This window comes from Aquila chrysaetos, chromosome 3 (genome assembly GCF_900496995.4).
Source record: "Aquila chrysaetos chrysaetos chromosome 3, bAquChr1.4, whole genome shotgun sequence".
Classification (NCBI taxonomy): domain Eukaryota; kingdom Metazoa; phylum Chordata; class Aves; order Accipitriformes; family Accipitridae; genus Aquila; species Aquila chrysaetos.
This window is the reverse complement of record NC_044006.1, coordinates 33,092,816-33,111,827: the sequence shown is the minus strand read 5'-3', so window position 1 is coordinate 33,111,827 and position 19,012 is coordinate 33,092,816. Positions and strand designations below refer to the sequence as shown.

The window sequence follows — 19,012 nt, the reverse complement described above, 5'->3', positions numbered from 1 at the left end:
TGTTATTTCCTATGGTTGGCTCAAGGAGAACTACACAGTGACACCAAATCATAGCAGCAGAAATGAGAAACCCTTAAGTTTTTACTAATATTTTATTTTAAAAATGATTACAAAATATGTTAGAAAGTTCTTAAAACCAAAAAAGCATAATACATTAAAAAAAGACCACAGGTTTAGAATGGAAAAATATTTAAGCATTTCAAAATTATTTAAATGGAAATTCAAGGCAACACTGGCAACAAGACTGTATAAAAATTTTATTTTATATATATAAAACCACTGTATTATTATCCTGATTTAATAATCATTAGAAGTCACTTAAATCGTCAAAGGTATTAAAAGTGATATAGTTCTGAACAGCATAAAGTTTACTATCTAGAGAACTGCTTATGTTTACAGCAATAGACTAAAACAAAGATGAATTTCCATCTTAAAGGCACTACCAGCATCTTGATTTGTTACAATTTTATATATAACCATTCAAACATTTCACCAAGTATATATTTCCCTTCAGTGTAGAAAGCTTGGTATTTTTATTGCACAAATTTGAACAAGGATCACCGTGACAGCCATTATGCAAAAACATCTTGTGCAGAGCTCAGAATTGTGTGAGATAGCTCACTGCTTTTTCAAGTTGGAGGGTGCAAACGTAGAACTCAACTGTAACAGACCACAAGCCTTCCCCACTATTTTTAAGCACAGAGTGCAAGCAAGAAGGCACAATTTCTTCACATATTTAGAACACAAAGGGCACTGGTAGCATTGTGATTTTAATGTGGGCTAAACACCAAACGCAAAAATGAACATTCACAATCTACACAACACACGTGCAGATTTTCAGAGGAGAAACTCACAGTCCAGCCACTTAACAACAAGTCCTCACATGTCCTGGAGAATCCTCTGCACTGATTCTCAAGGTGCTGTAAACAAAGCCTGAAAGTGGGTGCAGAGCCTTTAAATATTTTTGGATGGGCTCAACTGGAAAAGACGAAAGCTTTTAATGTGTCTGAGCAGGCTCGCAACACCACTGCCAAGCACCATGGTGAAGAAGGGAGAAGACAATCCCCAGGTAGACGTACTGGGCCAGTTGCTTCTTTCCACAGGTTTCACTGCCAGTTAAGATTGTACAGAGATGGTTACTTTGCAAACAGAAGAAGAAATTTAAGGCAGTTGCTTGTAACAGCAGTTCTGCCAGAGCTCTCGCCACTCTCCTGAACAATCCCTAAACCACTTGAGTCAAAATCAGCCACCTTAATTTAAGCAATTTAAATAGCTGGTTTAAATAAAGTAGGCTGATTTCATCAGAAGCAGGCTGGGAAACAAGCAGTCTGCTTTGCTGACAGAGCACGGGAGGGGTAAGAGACATCCAGCCACACATGCAGAGCTCCTGCAAAACCAGATGTTTAATCCAGCTCCAATGCCATTCTCTGGGATCAATCTAATTAAAAGACAGACACTCAAAGCCTGGATCTGACACCAGAAGCATCAAAGGGGGCACATTAAGACTGCAGGAGACCAGTCTGCTCAGCCACTGCAGCAAGGAAGTCTGTCCCCCATCTAGCCTGTGAGGGCAGAAGAGCCAGGAGGGACACACACCTGCCCCTTTACCTTAGAAAGCTGATCCAGCAGTTAAGGAAGTGACCCCACAGAAGCGGAGAACAGCATACACACTAGCAAACCTGCTTCTCAACTATTTTAAAACATAACAAAAAGAACACCTCATACTTAATAAGCCTAGGATTAATAGTACCACCATGCAGAAACTGCTTTGTTAGCCAACAACTGGTTTGGAAGCAACAATTTAGCAACTGCCTTGAACCTATAACCAATATGTGACTTGCTTGTAGTATTAAACTACTATGTGACAGATTAATGCCAGCTAAACAGCATCTGGAGTGGAGCAATGTGTATCGTTGTAAAGAATAGCAGGACTCTTCCTATTAGTAAGCTCCTGTGATATACAGGAAAACAACTAACCAGTTTCCCAAAGACTACCGTTTGTTGTTTTCATTAGCTGCTGGCAACGCTTGCATCCCTTTCAGTCAGAGATGGAATCTGATCCTCCAATCTATGCATGGATCATTCAGTTGGTGAAAGAACGGGTATAAACTACCTACTTGGAACAGCTAAAATGAAAATGAAAAACATGCCAAAACACCCTCACTCTAACAACCCAAAACATGCCAGGGATGCCAGCATGTATGTAGTAAGAGAATCCATCAAACTGTTCTGCAAAGGTTGGCAGTATGCTTCAAAAAGCCTAATAGCCAGATCATGGGAGTCAGGAGATCTCAGTCAAAGTCACTTCTTCTAACACCAACTCCTTGTGGCACTTTTTCATAAAGGTAACTTGCTCTGTATTTCAGTTTCTCTCTGAAGTGACAGCAGTAGATATCATAGATAGGGAGGCTGAGGCAGAGAGATGACTTTACAGATCCCTGTCGGTACCACTATTTCCAATTCAGGAATGGACACCAATAACAAAGCACTTAGGTGGAGAAAAGTCTATAGAAAAAGCAACCAAAACCCAGAACTCTATTCACATATTTTCAAGCTGAGAAAAATTACAAGAAAAATTACCTTACGATAAAAGTCTTGTCATGGTGCTGCATTGCTTAATAAATACCAGTGGCAGAGTGTTACTCTTACACTATATTTACAGCTTTTAATTATAGATCAAGATTTAGAGACTATAGACATTTTGATGTGAAAACAAATTCAGTAGAATCCTGGGCAATAAAAAAAAAAAAAAGAAAAAACCTCTTAGAATATTAATCATTGATATGGACATGATCCCCAAAGTAAGACATTGCAAATCATAGCAGAGATATTTTTCATTATGGCAAGCTTCATATCACCAGTAACACTGCTCGTAAACAAAACATCTCTAATCTACCCAGTTTTCGGAGACAGCTACAGCAAGCTCGGTACACCCAGACTGAGATCAGGTTTTAGTGCAAACGGACACTAATAAATACAAGGAGAAAAAAAAAAAGCCAGTCCAAAAAGCATTTCTTCTTTGCAAAGCAGGAAATGCTATGAAGGAAAGTATGTCTTTTATGCATGGCTCTGAAACCAAGCTACAGCTTAAACTTGATGCTTCACACCACCTGTCAAAATTTTACATCCTCCAAGCAAAGTGTAGTGTTAGGCTTAAGTCTCAGAGCTTAGAGAGAGAACATCACAAACTCAGATTCATCAGAAAGTGGCAGCACTAGAAAAAAACTCTGACCTTCTTTTACAGTCCTTTGTCTTACAACAGCTTCCTCATCCTTTTCAGCTTCCTCATCCTTTTCCAAATACAGCTTGCTCAGCCAGTTTCTGGAGGGCTTAGTCTCAATGCTGCCACAACAGGTTACAGGACTATAAATTTGTCAGACTAGGGTATTGATGAAATGGGACTGAATGCCTGGAAGACACAGCAAATATCATGAGCACTCAAACAAGAATTGTTTTTGCATAATCAGCTTTTTCTCATTTGCTTTGGTATTTTGGACATCTCCTGGCTTACAGCAATTTGCTTTACTTTTGAAGGCTAGCAGTCTTGCTTCTACCTCAGACATTTGAAAAACGCCTTTTCACCACTCCATTTCTTTTACAGCCATCAACATCTGGTCCGATATGTCCGTCACTTGTCTGCTATGTGTTGCAACAGTAGTGTTTCTTGCAGTCATACAGCCTGTCGCTTTTAAGACACATCAAGGGTACAAGTGCTAATTTACCCGTTTACCAGCTGCCTTAGTAGCAAGAAGTCTCAAGCTAGTGCCCTATTTATAAACAAATAAAATGGTGGGGTCCATAACCATTCTGGCAATACTTACCATTAACTATGCAAAAAGAAGCTGCATATGGTATTAACCCTGCAAGTAATATTCACCAGGATAGTATTAACCCTGCAAATAATATTCACCAGGATAGTACCAACGCGCTGTAACGTTTTTCCCATTGATGTTCAGATTGCCACTTTCTGGATTACTTCGTGAAAATATTTATTCTTCATCTTTTTCCTCTCACAGCTGGCTTTTCAAGTTTCTTCCTGCAACTTTTGTAGCTTTCAAAACAATCTGAAAGAAGATTCTGGCGCACAAGTCCAAACTTTGACGATCATGGGGTGCAAACTGTCTCCTTAATATACCATTACATTAGCCCCCCCATAAAAACCCTACACTCGCTATTCCATTAAACTGATCTCCACAGACAGAACTGAGACATATGAATAGTAAAACCAAAACAAAACCCCTTACGTAAGGATAAGCATTTCTGTTAGGCTCCAATTAGGTATCCCTTTTACATTCACAGTTTGACCAGTAAGTACAAGAATGAATTCTGCTGTACTAATCTATAACTCATAACAGAATTATCTGGTCCATTTATACACAAAATATCTTTAGGTTATAGCTCAGAATTTATGCATCACACATTAATCTTTATTAGTCACCTCTGTCAAAATCGAATCAGCACACTGTTGTCCTTAAGTTATTCTACTTAGACAGAAGTCTTTTTAGTGTGTGTCACCTGGAGAGGTAGCAGGACCAGTTATTAAGCAGGACCAGTTACCTTAGAACATGATGCTCAAGATGCCATTACTTGACCTCAGGACCTATAAAAATTTGTGATGAGCAATGCGTACAAAATTGGTGAGAAGGGAGACAGAAGTTGTTACCTACAGCGCACTGAAGGTTCATTTTAGTTTGCTCCATTCAAAAAGAATGACATAATTCCAGAAAGTTAGCTTTGTTTATTCAGGGGCTGATTTTCTGTGTAACTCTGAGCATTGCCAGGATTTTCAGAGGATCCGTCGACATTTTGTTTCCGACTGTGAAAACACTCTATAATAATTTCAGCTGAAAATGCACCACTTGCAAGAAATCCAAACACCTGTGAAAGTGAAATGAATATATAATTTTTAAATGTACAAACATTGTTTGGAGAGATTTGCTGGACAATTTACATACATTAATAACGCTTATATATAAAGTTTCCAGTCCTCCTTAAATCGGTAGTTCCATTTAAACTAGAAACAGATCAGAAATCATAATTCTAGCACATGTAATGCAAAAGTTTTTACAGTTCTCATTCTCTTAATCAAGTGTAAACCATACAATATGTTCTAAAGAGCCCTTAATAGTAAAAGTATATTCATTTTATTGCAAAAATTAGTTATTAAAGAAGCATGGCATTGGTGGTATAGCAGAATATTTATCCAAGAGATGGCTGCTGATTAAAGGGACTAAGTGAATAAGAGTAACATGTGGAAGGTGAAGGGAGATAAGATCCACAGAGCCTAAGCAAGTTCTTACTGGGTCAGCAAGGGGGGATGAAATGACATTTTGTTAATGACATTTCATTATTAGTCATAGCAAGACAGTGGTAAGGAGAAGGTTGTTTTTAGCAGCTTGTATCAAACAAGGATACACACACATGCCTTATTCTAACTTTTACGTAAATTTCACACAACTGGTTTGGGCCAAAGCAATTTGACACTAGTAAGTCTTAAATCACAATAGTTGGGGTTTTTTTCCAACTCCAGAAAAAAAAACTTGAAAGACTTTATACTCAAACCATTAGGTTTGAATATATCAACATCACAGAAGATGACTATACAAAAGTGTGTATCTCTAATAGCTTGTGCTGCCTATGGAACAGAATTATTTTGCTTTCTTTCCTAACTCATTTTTTCTCATTCAAGAATAAAATAAAAATTTATCTTTTAAACTCACATATTCACAATTCCAAGGTTATTCAAAAGAAGTGCCAAATGAGTGAGGAATTATGAGATCCACAGCATCCCAAAGCCTCTTCAGTGTCCCCCGGGAGATGCATGCCCTGTTGCGCTTCTATTTCTGTCACTGAGGAAACTGCTGCTCTTACTGCAGCCTTTGCAAGTCAGCATTCTTCACATATGCTTTATAATGCCTGATAAAAGGCATGGTTTCTTGCTGACTTTGTGAGGAGGTGGCATTATGAAAGGACAATTGAGGAAAAAAGTAGGCATTTCAGATATCAGAGAACTGGGGAAGCTGTGAGAGATGGCAGCATCAAAACAGTGACAGACAACGGGGAATAATACAGAGCCAAGGCAGTGAAGTCTGAGGAAACCAGAAGCAAGCCACAAACACTGGGGAGCTGCAAGTGCATGCAGAGCTTTCCAGCAATCCTGAGGAATGCCCGCTCTTTGGATTTCCTGCAGTTAAGTTTCTGGAAGGTCTTAAAAATAGCTAATTCCTCCTGAAACATCACAATGCACTGAATTCTGTTCCCTGCCCAGTTTCTTCCCTGCAAATTCAGTGAGGTTTAGAGGGCAGAGAAATTCACATACAAGATAAACACAAAGTAAATGATGCAATTTTAAGACTTACACATGCAGCATTTTCAACAGCAGACCCAGAGATGGTCGCAGCAAGCACTATTGATGCTAACAGAAAACAGACAGCTATGGCTCGCATGGTCCATAAATTCTGCAAATATAAAAAAATGAATGTTATAGAATTGTAGATATACTACCTGAAAAAGAACAAGCATCATAACAGCAGCCGAGTTAACCTACCAGTGAATTTATGCTTGGAAACTTTGGTGATAGTGGGAGCTTCAGAAAATATATTGTACAGCTATATTCCAAACAACATTCAACATAATCAACTATTTAAAAGAGTCTGCATGACATACTCCCCTGTTTTTGTTGTCTTTAAGTATTTCATTCATTTCACCCAACTTTTTTCACAATCAAATTCAAGCTCAGGTCAACCACGCTAGCATTATTCCCTATGCAAAACATATGGGAAATCAGAAACCTGTAAGTAAATGTGTTCATTCAACTCTCTTACTACACTCCCCTATCTGTACCTTCATGTAAAAAACCTACTGTTTGCTCTGAAGACAAATAGGAAGGGACACTCATAAGACAGTGTAATATTCTTACTGACTTTACAGAGCAACTTTGTGCCACTGCTGGATCTTCTGAAATATAAAAGCATAAACTGTAACGAGTATGATTATTACCAAAAAGGAGGTAGGCTACACCCAGTAGGAAAATAGGGTAAACAGGCAAGTTACAAGTACCATGCTGGCAGTAAACTGTGTTCCATGTACGTACATATATGCAATGACTACACAGTAGTATTAGTCTGTGTGAAAGACTTTCACACAAGTTCTAAAATCCTGCAGGTAACCAACATGACAATTTTGGAAAAAGTTGTTAATATAAAAGGGACTCTCAAAGTTGACTCATTTTTTAACTATAAGCTACTTTAATCTACCCTTTAAATAGAGGAGATTCATTCTGTGTAGCCTTTTTACTCCGCAGTAGTCTTTAAGCACTTACAAGAAATGGTTTGTTTAAAAAAAAAAAAAAAAAAATCCTTACCACTGTCTGTACTTTATCTTCCCCAAATGTTTCATATACATCAGTGCAATACACACACAGGATCAGAAGGCTCAAAAGAAAGGCACTGCAGCTTGTGAATTCAAAGAAGTAAAGTCCACCACACTTGATACAACCCTCCACAATTTCTTCACAAATAACAGCCAGAAGAGAGAGAATCTGCAAACAAAAACATGCTTGAGTTGGATCAAGTCTCTTAATATCTTCAGCAAATAGACATCTCTGATATGAACGTTAATAAAGACAGCTGTAAGAAAAATCCTCACTCTACAAAGAACCCGGTAAAATTCTGCACTATTTTCTTACAGGCAGAAATAATCACAGTGACATGGTTTACACTTGCTGTTAAAAGTTGGTCAATAAACTACACTCAGGTAAGCTGAGCACACACCGCCAAATACAGGCTTCTTGATTAGGCAGTCAAGATTCCTGATTTGTGGTTTTGTGCGACTGCCAGTTGGAAGCAGACAGGGCAGGCAGCGTGGAGAGCACACATCCCACTCAGAACGAGCAAAAATACTATTGCTTAGTACTTACAACTGCACTTAATTTTAAATGCATTTGGGTTCAGGGCAGAGGGGGAAATTGGATGGCATTGACACAGTCAGCTACCTCCCTGAACGTTTACAGCTGACGTTACCTCCCTTAATAAAACTTCAGAGAAAGTGCATGTAGCTAATAGCTCATGTGCTTATGACCCAGTAACGACAGAAGCTCAGCTGTACTTGTAGGAACCAAAACTTTAAACTACGTTTAACTATGTTGGACAGTGCTTAATCTATGTAGAAGCTTACGTTCACCTTGTTGCCAGATTATGTTTTGAGGAAAGAATGTGAGTTAATTCCTGTACAGTCACCATAAACCTGCTGCTGGATTTTCTACTATTTTAGTGTACAAGAAAGAATACTGTTTTATTTAAATGTTCTCTCATTTTGGCTACTTCCTGCTAATTTCCTTCATCCCATAAAGTTGACACAGCATTACAGATCCTTGTACTAAGGAGTTCACCAAATTAAAACAAAACCATTAGTAGGAATCAGACACAGTCATAAAATTGAGACTGACAGAAGGATGATGATCATATTTTTAGTAAGAGTATATGGGCAATACTGAAGTTGACAGTTCTTCTTTAAAAAAGTAAAAAATCAAATTCTAAAACTCAAAACTGTTCTTGGAAAATAACCACCAGCCTTTGGTTTCAGTTTTCTGACAGTAAAACTAAGAACAATAATTTAGCACCTGGGAACTGTAAATTCCCCCTGCTAAGCCAGACCTCATAAGGGTACTTCAAAGCATCATGTTTTGAAAACACTGCAATCATATAAAGTAAACAGGATCTCAGAAAGGGAAAGAACTGGAGCTGGGCAACTGCAATATTACTATCACGTCTCCACATACTTCCCTTCTCTTCCGCAGCGGCTGGCAAGGCAAACTTCTCAGCAGCCTTTGCACCTAAAACAGTGACTACAATGGCTGTCCGAAGAATGTTTTGAACTCGGAATTTCCAATTTTTAAGTATTTTTTTGCATTTCAAAAAATTTGCTTACAGCTGCGTCCAATGACTCTCAATTTCACATTTTTTCACAACATCAGCTAAAGCGTGAGATACATTTTCATGCATAGTTCTAGCTTTTTTTATCAGCACTGAAAACTGAATGCCATCACTTTCACCTGGGATGAAACAGAACAGAAAGGAAGTAAACCTGTCCTTAAAAGAATTTATAAGCCCAGATAACCATAATATGATCTAAATAACTGAAAAAAAACTCTCCGCTGAGTGTCCAAACAAGTAGAAAAAAAATCCCACTCAAAGAGTAGCTTAGCTATAAAGTGTTCAGTGTCAAATAAGTGAGATTTACCAAGTGGAGTCCTATGTGGGACTTGTCGAAGTTAATATTCAATTTTTTATTAATAAGCTGAATAACAAAATAGAGTACATCATTAAAAAAGCTTTGGCTTGAAGAACTTTGATTAAAGTAGTGTATCAACAGCACATTTATAAGCTGCCAGAGAGTTCTGCTTGGATTTCTTAACTTGCTTCTTGATATCACTCTGAGAAACGAAAGGGATTACTCTGTTGTCCTACTACAAAAAAAAACAAAACCACTTTTAAATACCACTAAAAAAGTAGCTCCTAATTTCAGTTTATATAGTTACAGCTATATAACATAGCAAGAAGTTTTTACTAGTATTAGCCAGAAGATTATTGTCTCTATTATTCATCTGCATTTTAGTAACATCCCGCTATTAGATACAGCATAAATACATGAGCCACTTAAAACAAGCCAGGAGATTCCACATTTCATTCAGTTTCCCAAGAACCGTTCTGCTGGAGATCCAACTTCATCTGTCAGCATTAGTCCTGGGATGAGCGCAGACCTCTACAGGCTTATATGAAGCAGCCAACGCTCCTTCTGTTTTGTTTTTATATCTGCCTTCTCCACACCGATCCCATGGAGAATCCCTAGCAGCTGATGCCCAGAATATCACTACTGCTTTTGTCTGAGCTGTCAATAACAAGTGAAGAGGGGCAGCTCAGTAGTTCCTCATTTTCTGGACAGCTAAATCTTCTGGGCAGAGCTTCTTTCACCCTGAAGCCCAGGGTAACACCTGAAGACAAAAGCAGGCAGCCGGCACCTTCCCTCCCTCTTGCCCAGAGCCCTGCACTGCTGCAGGTGCAGTGCCAGTGTTAGTGGGCAGGCAGAGATTACCCGGCAGGTAGGTCAGGGCACAGATCGGAGCAAGCAAGGGCTGCAGAGGGGCGCACAGGGACACAGACAGGCTGGCACCAGGCTTGCTGGTTCCTGCAGGAAAATCCACACGTCGCCATATGCATGCACTGCTTGCTGTAAAGGGAAAAGCATCGTTGGAGACGCAGTTTTTAACGTCTTTTTTTAAATTATTAGTCCTAACTGTCCATATGTACACCTGAAATTAAACATCTTTATCTGTGCCTTATCAGCAAGAACTTATTCATTACTACCGACATTACTGTTGGAAGTTTCTACACAAGTGTCAAGTTTCTAAAGTAGATTTAATAACTGAAAGGCTACAAAAGAATGCTACGAAAAAAAAGCAGATCAATGAACTTTCCAACAGGCCTTTGAAAATGCTCAGCAGTTTCTAGTACAAAATCTTCTAATTGAGATGGGTGCACATATTAATTCTGTAGGTCTCCTCAATCAGGGCTAATATAGGAAGTGAACAGCTCAGAAAAAGAGCAGATGTTTAAGACTGAATAACCAAAATGCCCTAACTGGAAAGGAGAATTGTAGGAGTGAAACAATAGTTGATGACAGGTATTTCTGTTTTAGATAAGAATTCATTTCTACCTCAGTCTTGGCACAATATGTGCTGTGCCATTTACCTTTGTGCAGAATCTGAACCAGTCATAGACTAACAAAAACATTCCACCTATATAAAAAAAAACCAACAGTCTAGAAACCCACGCAGTAAGCATGCCTCCCAGCATCCTTTTGGCAGTTACATTTTCCTTATTTCATTTTCCCAAAAAGCTTTAAAAAACAGACTAATATTACAATGTAAGGCATTATTAATCAGAAGAAAAGCATTTCTAAGGTCTAGAAACCAGTTTTCTGCAGGTCAGTTCACAGTATTTTGTGAAACACTTGATCACTTCTATAATGAAGACAGCTGGTTTTCTGAGTGCAAGACCCTGTTTAGCAGTCCACACCAGTGCTTATCAGTGCATAATTCCAATAACAACCACTACTGTAACACAAGGCTGATAGATGATAATGACCATCACCATCACTGGCACTTCCAAAAATCAACACTTTCCCAAAACAGGAACATTTTTCTTCCTGCTGATACTGAGGCTTCCACCTTGAGGAACTTCTGGGGCTTGTTTAAAGTGTTTTGACAAAGAACTCCAAGATCTGTGTGTTTTGATAAAGGGATACAAAAGGGGAAGGAAAAAATGTTGGAAATTAGGAAGGTGAACGACTATAACTCCATTTTCTTTTTCCTGTCATTGAAGGACAGGTACAGGCCATAAACTGCTAATTCTTTAGAAGCATATCAAGCAGCTACCCATCCTGTTTAGGATAATCATAATTTTCCTTTTTGCTACCTAGAAAGCTTTTTAAATAATGCCTCTGTTCAGGTAAACAGTTTAAGACTTTGGTACACCACTAAATTTGCCTATGTAATGGTTTATTTTAGTTGGTGAACCTCCTTCTATAAATGATCTGCTTGTCTGGGAGCAACAGCCAGCAGATCTTACTTTATTAATTTCCAGTAGATGAAGTAAAGTTTATGTCCTACTATACTTACTTATTTAAAGCCTTCTGGGTGTGATTTATTTTTAAACAGTCTTAGAAAACATTATTTTTGGCAGCGCTACTGTTACCTTTACCACCACTCAAGAATCTTAGAATGTTTCTGGTTGAAGGTTTTTACTGTGTGCGAAACAAAGGTTAAAAACCAAATGTTCTCTTTTCTGCGATGATGAAATAATGAGAAAGGGTTGGAAATCACCTACAATTCCCATGAGCATGAGACATCTGACTAAAAAGCCACTTTGTTGGCTGGAAAACGTACCCTGACACACATTTACAGTCAGCCGCCCTTTCCCACTGTCAGTTTCACTGCCTCTCTGCCAGTACTTAAGAATGATGCTCCTCCCATCCTCATCAGCAGTCACACTGGCACATTTTGGAAGAGCCCATCGCGGAGCGTAGAACAAATGGGAGTCTGAATCACGCACTCAACTGCTGAATGCGTTCGGGAATATCGTTACACATAGCAAAACGCAAGCAGAATATAAGCCTTCTATTTCCTGGTGGGCACAGGACTGCCCGACACGAAGTGATGGACTGCGATGTCTCTCATACAATAGGCCACCATCAACACTGCACATTTCTAGTGCAATTTTCCACCATGAATCATGGAAGAAATGAGCTTTAGCACAGGCAGTGCAGCGTCATAAACTTACAAACGGGCTGCAGGGGCGGCAGAAGAGGGAGGTCAGATCTGATGACCCAGCAAGCCCTTCCCAGTTCTACTGTCCTACCCTGAGGTTCAACCAAAGGCTTCTACCTCCTGTTTTCATCCAACGTGGCCCTCAGAAGAAAATACTAAGTTTCCTGTGAGGCTTCCCTCTGATTTTTAACCTTAATGACAGCAGGCAGGTGAACCACACAGGCTGCAGCACCGAACCTTGGTCGCATGACGCACGCAACCATCAGATGTCAGCACCTGCTCCCGGAGCTGGAACATGAAAAAGGAACACGGCTGTCATTTCCCCACCATAAAATAACCTGAACCTGTACAGACGATGGTATTATAAGACACCATGCCAGCTTTCCAGCTGCGTTACAAGTCTGCGCAGCTTTAGTGACGAAGAGCAGAGGCCGGCTCTGCCTGCGGTACCTCTGAAGTCAGGCTTTCGGGTGGAGCGAGCCCCTTCCTGACCGACAGAAACGACTCCCCTGAAGCCTGCGTACGGCCGTCTCCCCCAGCCTGCGCTTTGCCACTGAAGAGTTTAGTTTTTTAAGAGGCGGGTTTTTAGGATCGCCCCAAAGCCGGAGGTCATGGTAACACGCCCATTTCTGTACCAAAGTTGCACCTTCGGCAAGTAGGGACACCTGTAAAGGACGCGGGCGACAGCCGGCGGCGCGGTAGCAGCTGCTCGCCCCCACTCCGCCGCCCGCCCGGCCGGTCCCAGCCCCGCGCACCCGGGCGCGGCCACCTCGGTGAGACTTTCGGCCTCTCCCCGCTCCGCCGGGCAGCCGTTCTGCCAGGGGCTGCTCGCTCCGCGCAAGGCCCGGCACGTCCCCGGCCACGGCGGGTGGGGGAGGGAGAACGGCCGCTGCCCGCGGAGGTGCGCGGGCGGGCGGGCGGTCAGTCGGTCAGTCAGTCAGTCAGCAACCGCCCGCCGGCGGGCGGCAACGGCCGCCCTGGCCCCGCTCCCCCGCCTTGGCTCGCCGCCGGCCGCGCCCGCCGCTTCCCGGCGGGGCTGAGGGGAGGCGAGGAGGGGACTCACCGCTTGGAGGGCTTTGATCGGCAGCCGCCATCCGCGCAGGTGCCGCAGGGTGCAGCCGAAGGGGCGGCGGGACGGCTTGGCCTGCGGCTCGGTGGTCTCGTTGTAGACGTTGTCCATGGCCGCGCCGCCGCCGGCCGCCAGCTGGGGGAAAGCGAAAGCAAAAGGGCGGCGGGGGCGGGGAAGGAGAAGGGGAAGGCGGCGGCGGAGGCCCGCCTAGGCCCCGGCGGGACAAAGGCGCTTCCTGCGGCGAGCGCCATCGCCCCCCGCCGGCGGCCGGGGCTGCCGAGGGAGGCGGGAGGGGGACGGCGGGCCGCGGGGGCTGGGGGGCCGCGGGGCAGTCGCGCAGGGGTCGCCTCAGGCTTGGGGCTGTTCTCAGTTTGGTAACGGGTGCTTATTGGGAAGAGTTTACACGATTATTTACTTGCCTGTTGTCCCACGAGATTACGACATCAGAAGGATTTTTTAAGCCAAAGCTTTCCCAGCTTATATTCCTTGTTGTCAATGAGAGAAAACCAATGAGTGTCCCTGGGGAATCTCTACTAATACACTTCCACACCTTTGCCCAGATCGACTTTTAAACAGCTTTTGGTGCCTATGTAAGAGTAGATCAAGCCCATTGTATGTAAGCAAAGGTGTGTTACATTCACTTCTGTATTATTAATGTGTTATCCACAGAACTATTATGGTCCTTCATAGTCAAGTTCAGATATACTTCACTCGAATTCAGTCAAATACAGTCTACTGATAGAAAAGTTGACAATTTGCTTCATACGTGCCTACGGAACAGAGCAGGCTGTTCAGACACTGCCTCTCTTCAGAACCTCACAGGGAAGTGGAAGGATGTGTGCTACAGTGACCCATGAGGCAGGTGCTATTTTTAACTCCACCAAGGGCCACTGTTAACTGGACAGGTGGAGTAGTATGGGCCAGATAAAAGCAGTTGGGCCACACTCTGTGCTGAATGCGTACCAGCAGGCCATACACCTGACCTCCCAGTAAGACAACACAAGCCAGGGGAACATGTAGGGTCACCAGGCAGGATGATACAGACTTGTCCGTGCCATAAATTATGTTCAGCTGCAGGAATTGGCTTGAGAGGCAAATGAGCAGGGCAAGTCCCGCAATTCCCAAGGTATGGGAGTTTCCACTAAAATAAGTAAGGTATTGCCATGGGTGTGCCCTAGCTTCTGCCTGGCGTTGGGATGAGTCTAATGTAGCTCTGGCACAATCCCAGACTGCAGGACTGAGCAGGTAGGTGTAGTCAGTAACATTTACTGTTACCACTTAGGAGTCCCCAGTGCCTTCATTACCTTTTTTTAAAATATGTACATTATAAATAAGATCACATTACAGAGGCTGGCATCTCTCTTCTGAAGGAAATTCCCTTTTTGTTTTGTTTTCTTCCTTGATAATATCTCAAAACTGGCTGAATAATTTGAAAGCCACAAAGTGTGTGACTAGGCTGTGCTGTGGTCTGAGGGAGACAGGACTTAACAGAGGTAGAAGCAATTGTCTGTTCTTTTCAGGTGTTCGGTAGCATCTAAGGCTATTTTGTAGTTGTTCCCTTTTGAATCTTTACCAGTGTCTTGATGCAGCATTGCTAGATTATGAACACAGATGTTAGTATTGACGACAACTGTCTTGAGGAGAGACTGTTTTTCAAGGAGTCACAGAAACACAAGACAAGCCTACAAAAGATAAAATATACAGCAACCTTTTTCTAGCTACTGCTGTCTTTACGAGTTTTTCCTGTTCAGGCCTTCTCCAGGAAATACATGTCAATGATGCATGAATTATAAAGGCTAGCTTGCCATTTAAAGCCTAACTTATTTAGGCCACTTTATTTATTTATTTATAAGGAGGTGCAGGAAAAGCAAAACAACAGCAAAGCTACAGGAACTGTAAGATCATGTGACAGAGAAGGAATGAAAACTGGACAACAGCATAGGACCTGATAGCTTAAAAATACTTCAAGCATTATGTTAAAACGTACAAATGCTGCTATTCACACAAACAGCAGGTGTTCTTCACCCTTTTCATCAGCACTGTCTTTCAAGTACAGTATCTCTCCTTTAAAGAGGGAATGCAAATCAAAACAACAGTTACGATAAATAACAAGCCTGTTTAATGCAAATAACTGTAATTAGCTGGCTGTAATGTAATGGAAATCTCATTCCAGATGTACATCTGTTCATTTCCTTCTGTTTATGTGCTACACCTGACAGAGTTTTCCAAAAAGAGAAGTCTTTCCTAACCCTCCACAGCCTCTGCTGGAATGGCAGGACCAGAGCTAAAGGCAGGACATGATGGCAGAGAAGCAGCCCTGGAGTTAGATCCTGAACTACGGTAACATCTCCAGTCAGGCAGGCAGAGTGGGAGAGATCCATGGAAGCACATTAGTGATGAGTGACCTAGTTTTCTCCCTCATTACATCTCCAAAGACACCCACCATAGTGACCAAAAAGTAATACCAATTAAGTTGAGAAAGCCACCTCATTAGGGGAAGATAACATACACTGTACACAGTATAGCTGTATGACAGTTACCGCTCCTTGCCACTGGTGTTGAAATAATTTACAAAAAAATGTGACTGGAGCTCCTTGAAGCAGGTGAATAAATGCAAACCGCTGGAATAAGGTGGATACAGGCCAGAGCTGCACCACTGTTTTCATAAAGTGATGCCCCGGTGGCTCTTTGGCACTAGCTTTGTGTTGTGTTACAGTACAATGCTAAAGCCCAAGTCCCTCACACTCAGAATTGGCAACAGGGCTCCACTGACCTCAGGAATTAATATTCTCCTTTTCCCATGTTCATAAATGCAGTTGTGTTTTTTTTTTGTTTTTATTCTCAGAAGGTGAGGGAGAAGGAAGTAGAGGAATGGGAAAGCAACTTAAAAGTCCAAACCACTGAAGGAGCCAGACTTGTTTTCATTTGAAGGGTGGTGTGGTTTATTGCTACGGCACAATTTGGGGAGCTCCACTGAAGTCAGCCAGTTGGAGGCATGGCTTTCTCCCTGGTCTCAGTTCTGGTGTTCCCACACAGGGATCTCAACAGCTTTTGTTCACGACTCTAGCCCTATGTATTACATGAAGTAAATACAGGATGACTAGCTAGCAAATGGAATATTCCAAGTACTGTGACAAAGAGCTCAGAAAAGACTTGAACATGTTGCATCTGCTGAAGCTTCTTCAGCTCTTGAGGCTCTATTTTTGGGCTCAGTATTGCAACTGAACTTCACAACCCCCCCATCACCATACTAACATGCTAGAATGTGTGATTTTTAAACAGCTGAAGAACTAGCATTTTAAAGAGCTATTTCTGAGTATCCCTTATGGCACAAGAGAAAAAAAAAAACCGCTCAACTCTTCATATTTCCCAAATGCAGGGTTAGGCCAACTCTGTCAGTGGTTTTCTGCATGTGTCTGCATGGCACAGAGAAGCATACAGCCATGAGGTATTCGATAGGCAACAGTCCTGCAAATTAAATTTGCTCCCCAAGAGACTGCAGCCCAGCAGGCTGGTACTTGGATTTCAGCTGCATCACTAGAAATTTAAGGTTAGTATAGTATGGTAGCCAGTCCCTATAACCTAAAAGTCACATGCACATTTCAGAGACTGCCATTTTCAGCCAAAAAATATGAAGTGTCTGGAAATAAAGTGGCCATTTAGTCAAGATTTTCAAGCTTAAAATCTGCAGAACAGCTTTATTACAACCAGTATACTCAAAGAACTGATAGAGGAACATGGTAGAGAGGAGGAAGAAGAGAAGATTTGTAAAATTCCCCCCAAACAGTTTAGTTTGAAGTTAATCGGCTCCTTGTCTACACAGAACTAGCCCTGAAAGTCTAAAGGAGCTTATTTGGTTTATTTATTTTGTAGTGGGTTTGCACTATTCATACTGCAAAGCATTTAAAAAGTATTAATTGTTCTTTATGAAAAATCATTGTATTACTTCTTTGCTTTCTTGTGTGCTAGACTGACACTTTGTACCAAATGAATTATATACTAAAGAATTAAAGGCACACAAGAGTGATTAGAAGCAAAATTAAAGTTATTCATGCTATTATTCTTTTCAAAATTGGGGTCATCACAAACCTAACCCATCTACAGTTCAGGGCACGAAAGCACAATAAAGGATTATGCAGAAGTATCATTGCCAAATTAGCTTCACTGTTTTACCCAATTTATTTCTTTCTTGGTTTTGGTGCCTGACTTGATGGTGAAGGAAGGAGAACAGGGATAGTACTGGTAAATCCCACCTTAATGGTCTACTCTCATCAAAGCAGTAGTCAGGGGGATTGTAACTCAAGAGGACAAAGCAACCAGCCCAGTAGTTTTGGTCTCATCAGAGGGAAGCAAGAAGCCAAAGCCATCAGGTTACACAGAAGCACATTCTCAGATGTTTTCCTTATGTGGTAAAGACACCTTAAAAGTCTCCTGCCCCCCCCAAAACAGTGTGAGCAGGCTGTAGAGATAGTGACAGCAGCATTAAGAGAATTTGAACTTTAAGGAGGGAAGCAGGCTACTTCAGTCCTGTAGAATCAAAAGGCACAGCAGGGAGACAGCATTTTTGTAAATAATAATTTGTAAATAATAATAATAAAAAAAAAAAACAAAAAACAAAACCAAAGAGCTATCAGGGTTTAGGGAAGAAATCCATTTAGAAGCTTTAAATATACAGAAGTGACATTCTGCCAACTGTTTTAAGAAGTGAAATTATAATGAGTCATTAGAAGGTTTTCCCCTGTCCCAGCCTCCACAAAAGGGCACCTAGTGCAACTGGTCTTAATATATTACATGTCTAGTTTTCCAGCTTCGGAAAGGGTGCTGTGCTTTGACAGATGCTCAAATGAACTGAAAGACTGCAGGAACTAAAGTTTTCTCTCAAACACCTGGACAGTACCAACTAGTTTAAGATGTTGCCCTAAAATCCAAAGTTTCACCCCACCAACACATACCACTGCAGTTGTATTCTGCATTCTCTCATACCACTGCATTCTCTCAAGCACATTTCAAATTCTGTTTCAAGAAGTTTACATACAGAATCCGGATAACTCTTCTGATACTGATGCATGCCATGCACCCGTGATTGGAAGCTTAATTTTTTTCCTTCAAGACATAATTTATTCTATACAGTTGTTCATCAGCAGGTCATGCATTTCCCCACATGCCACCTTTACTGAATCACTGCCATAAGCAAAATTTTAAGGACTCCAGTTTGAACAATTCATCCATAGTTAAGATTCTCTACTGAAACTTGTCAGCCCACAATTCAATATTCTTGAGTCAATTTTAACAAGTATGCTTAACTTCAGGGAGTTCAACACGCAACAGAACGTATGTTAAGTAAATTTAGGCATTTTGAAAATACAGATGTAATTCACTAGAACCACGACAGAATGCAGAAATTGGAGAAGAGTACCAACATATTCAAAACAAAGAGGGTTTACCCTCTCCTCTTCAGTGTTTCAGAAGTTTTCCAAATAATCAGAGAAATTAACATAAGACTTGTTGATTAAAAAATCCTAGAAAACCTGAACTCATTAAAGAAGTCTCTTGGCAATCATTTGATCAGTATATACTTTTTACACTTCCTATTCTTTGGCTATCAGTAGAAAGCGACC

General features: G+C 41.3%; 1 protein-coding gene across 2 annotated transcripts; it reads right to left on the bottom strand.

Moving 5' to 3' along the window:
• Nucleotides 1-240: 240 nt before the first annotated feature.
• CMTM6 (CKLF like MARVEL transmembrane domain containing 6) lies at nt 241-13,642 on the bottom strand. Of its 2 annotated transcripts, none has more exons than XM_030009998.2 (4): nt 13,389-13,642; nt 7,364-7,540; nt 6,360-6,458; nt 241-4,878 (listed from the first exon to the last, which is right to left on the bottom strand). In XM_030009998.2, exons 1-4 carry the CDS (start codon nt 13,503-13,505, stop codon nt 4,729-4,731), a joined length of 543 nt encoding a protein of 180 aa, XP_029865858.1. In that variant the 5' UTR covers nt 13,506-13,642; the 3' UTR covers nt 241-4,728. The 2 variants fall into 2 exon arrangements, with proteins under 2 accessions (XP_029865858.1, XP_029865859.1); XM_030009999.2 differs by lacking the exon at nt 13,389-13,642 and adding an exon at nt 12,517-12,996.
• Between the last annotated feature and the right edge of the window lie 5,370 nt (nt 13,643-19,012).

Coding starts and splice junctions, on each gene's coding strand:
- CMTM6 (XM_030009998.2), bottom strand. CDS start 13,505: ATGGACAACGTCTACAACGAGACCACCGAGCCGCAGGCCAAGCCGTCC. Junction 6,459..7,363: donor AAGATAAAGTACAGACAGTG/GTAAGGATTTTT, acceptor TTATATTTGCAG/AATTTATGGACCATGCGAGC. Junction 4,879..6,359: donor CTGTTGAAAATGCTGCATGT/GTAAGTCTTAAA, acceptor TCACTTTCACAG/GTGTTTGGATTTCTTGCAAG.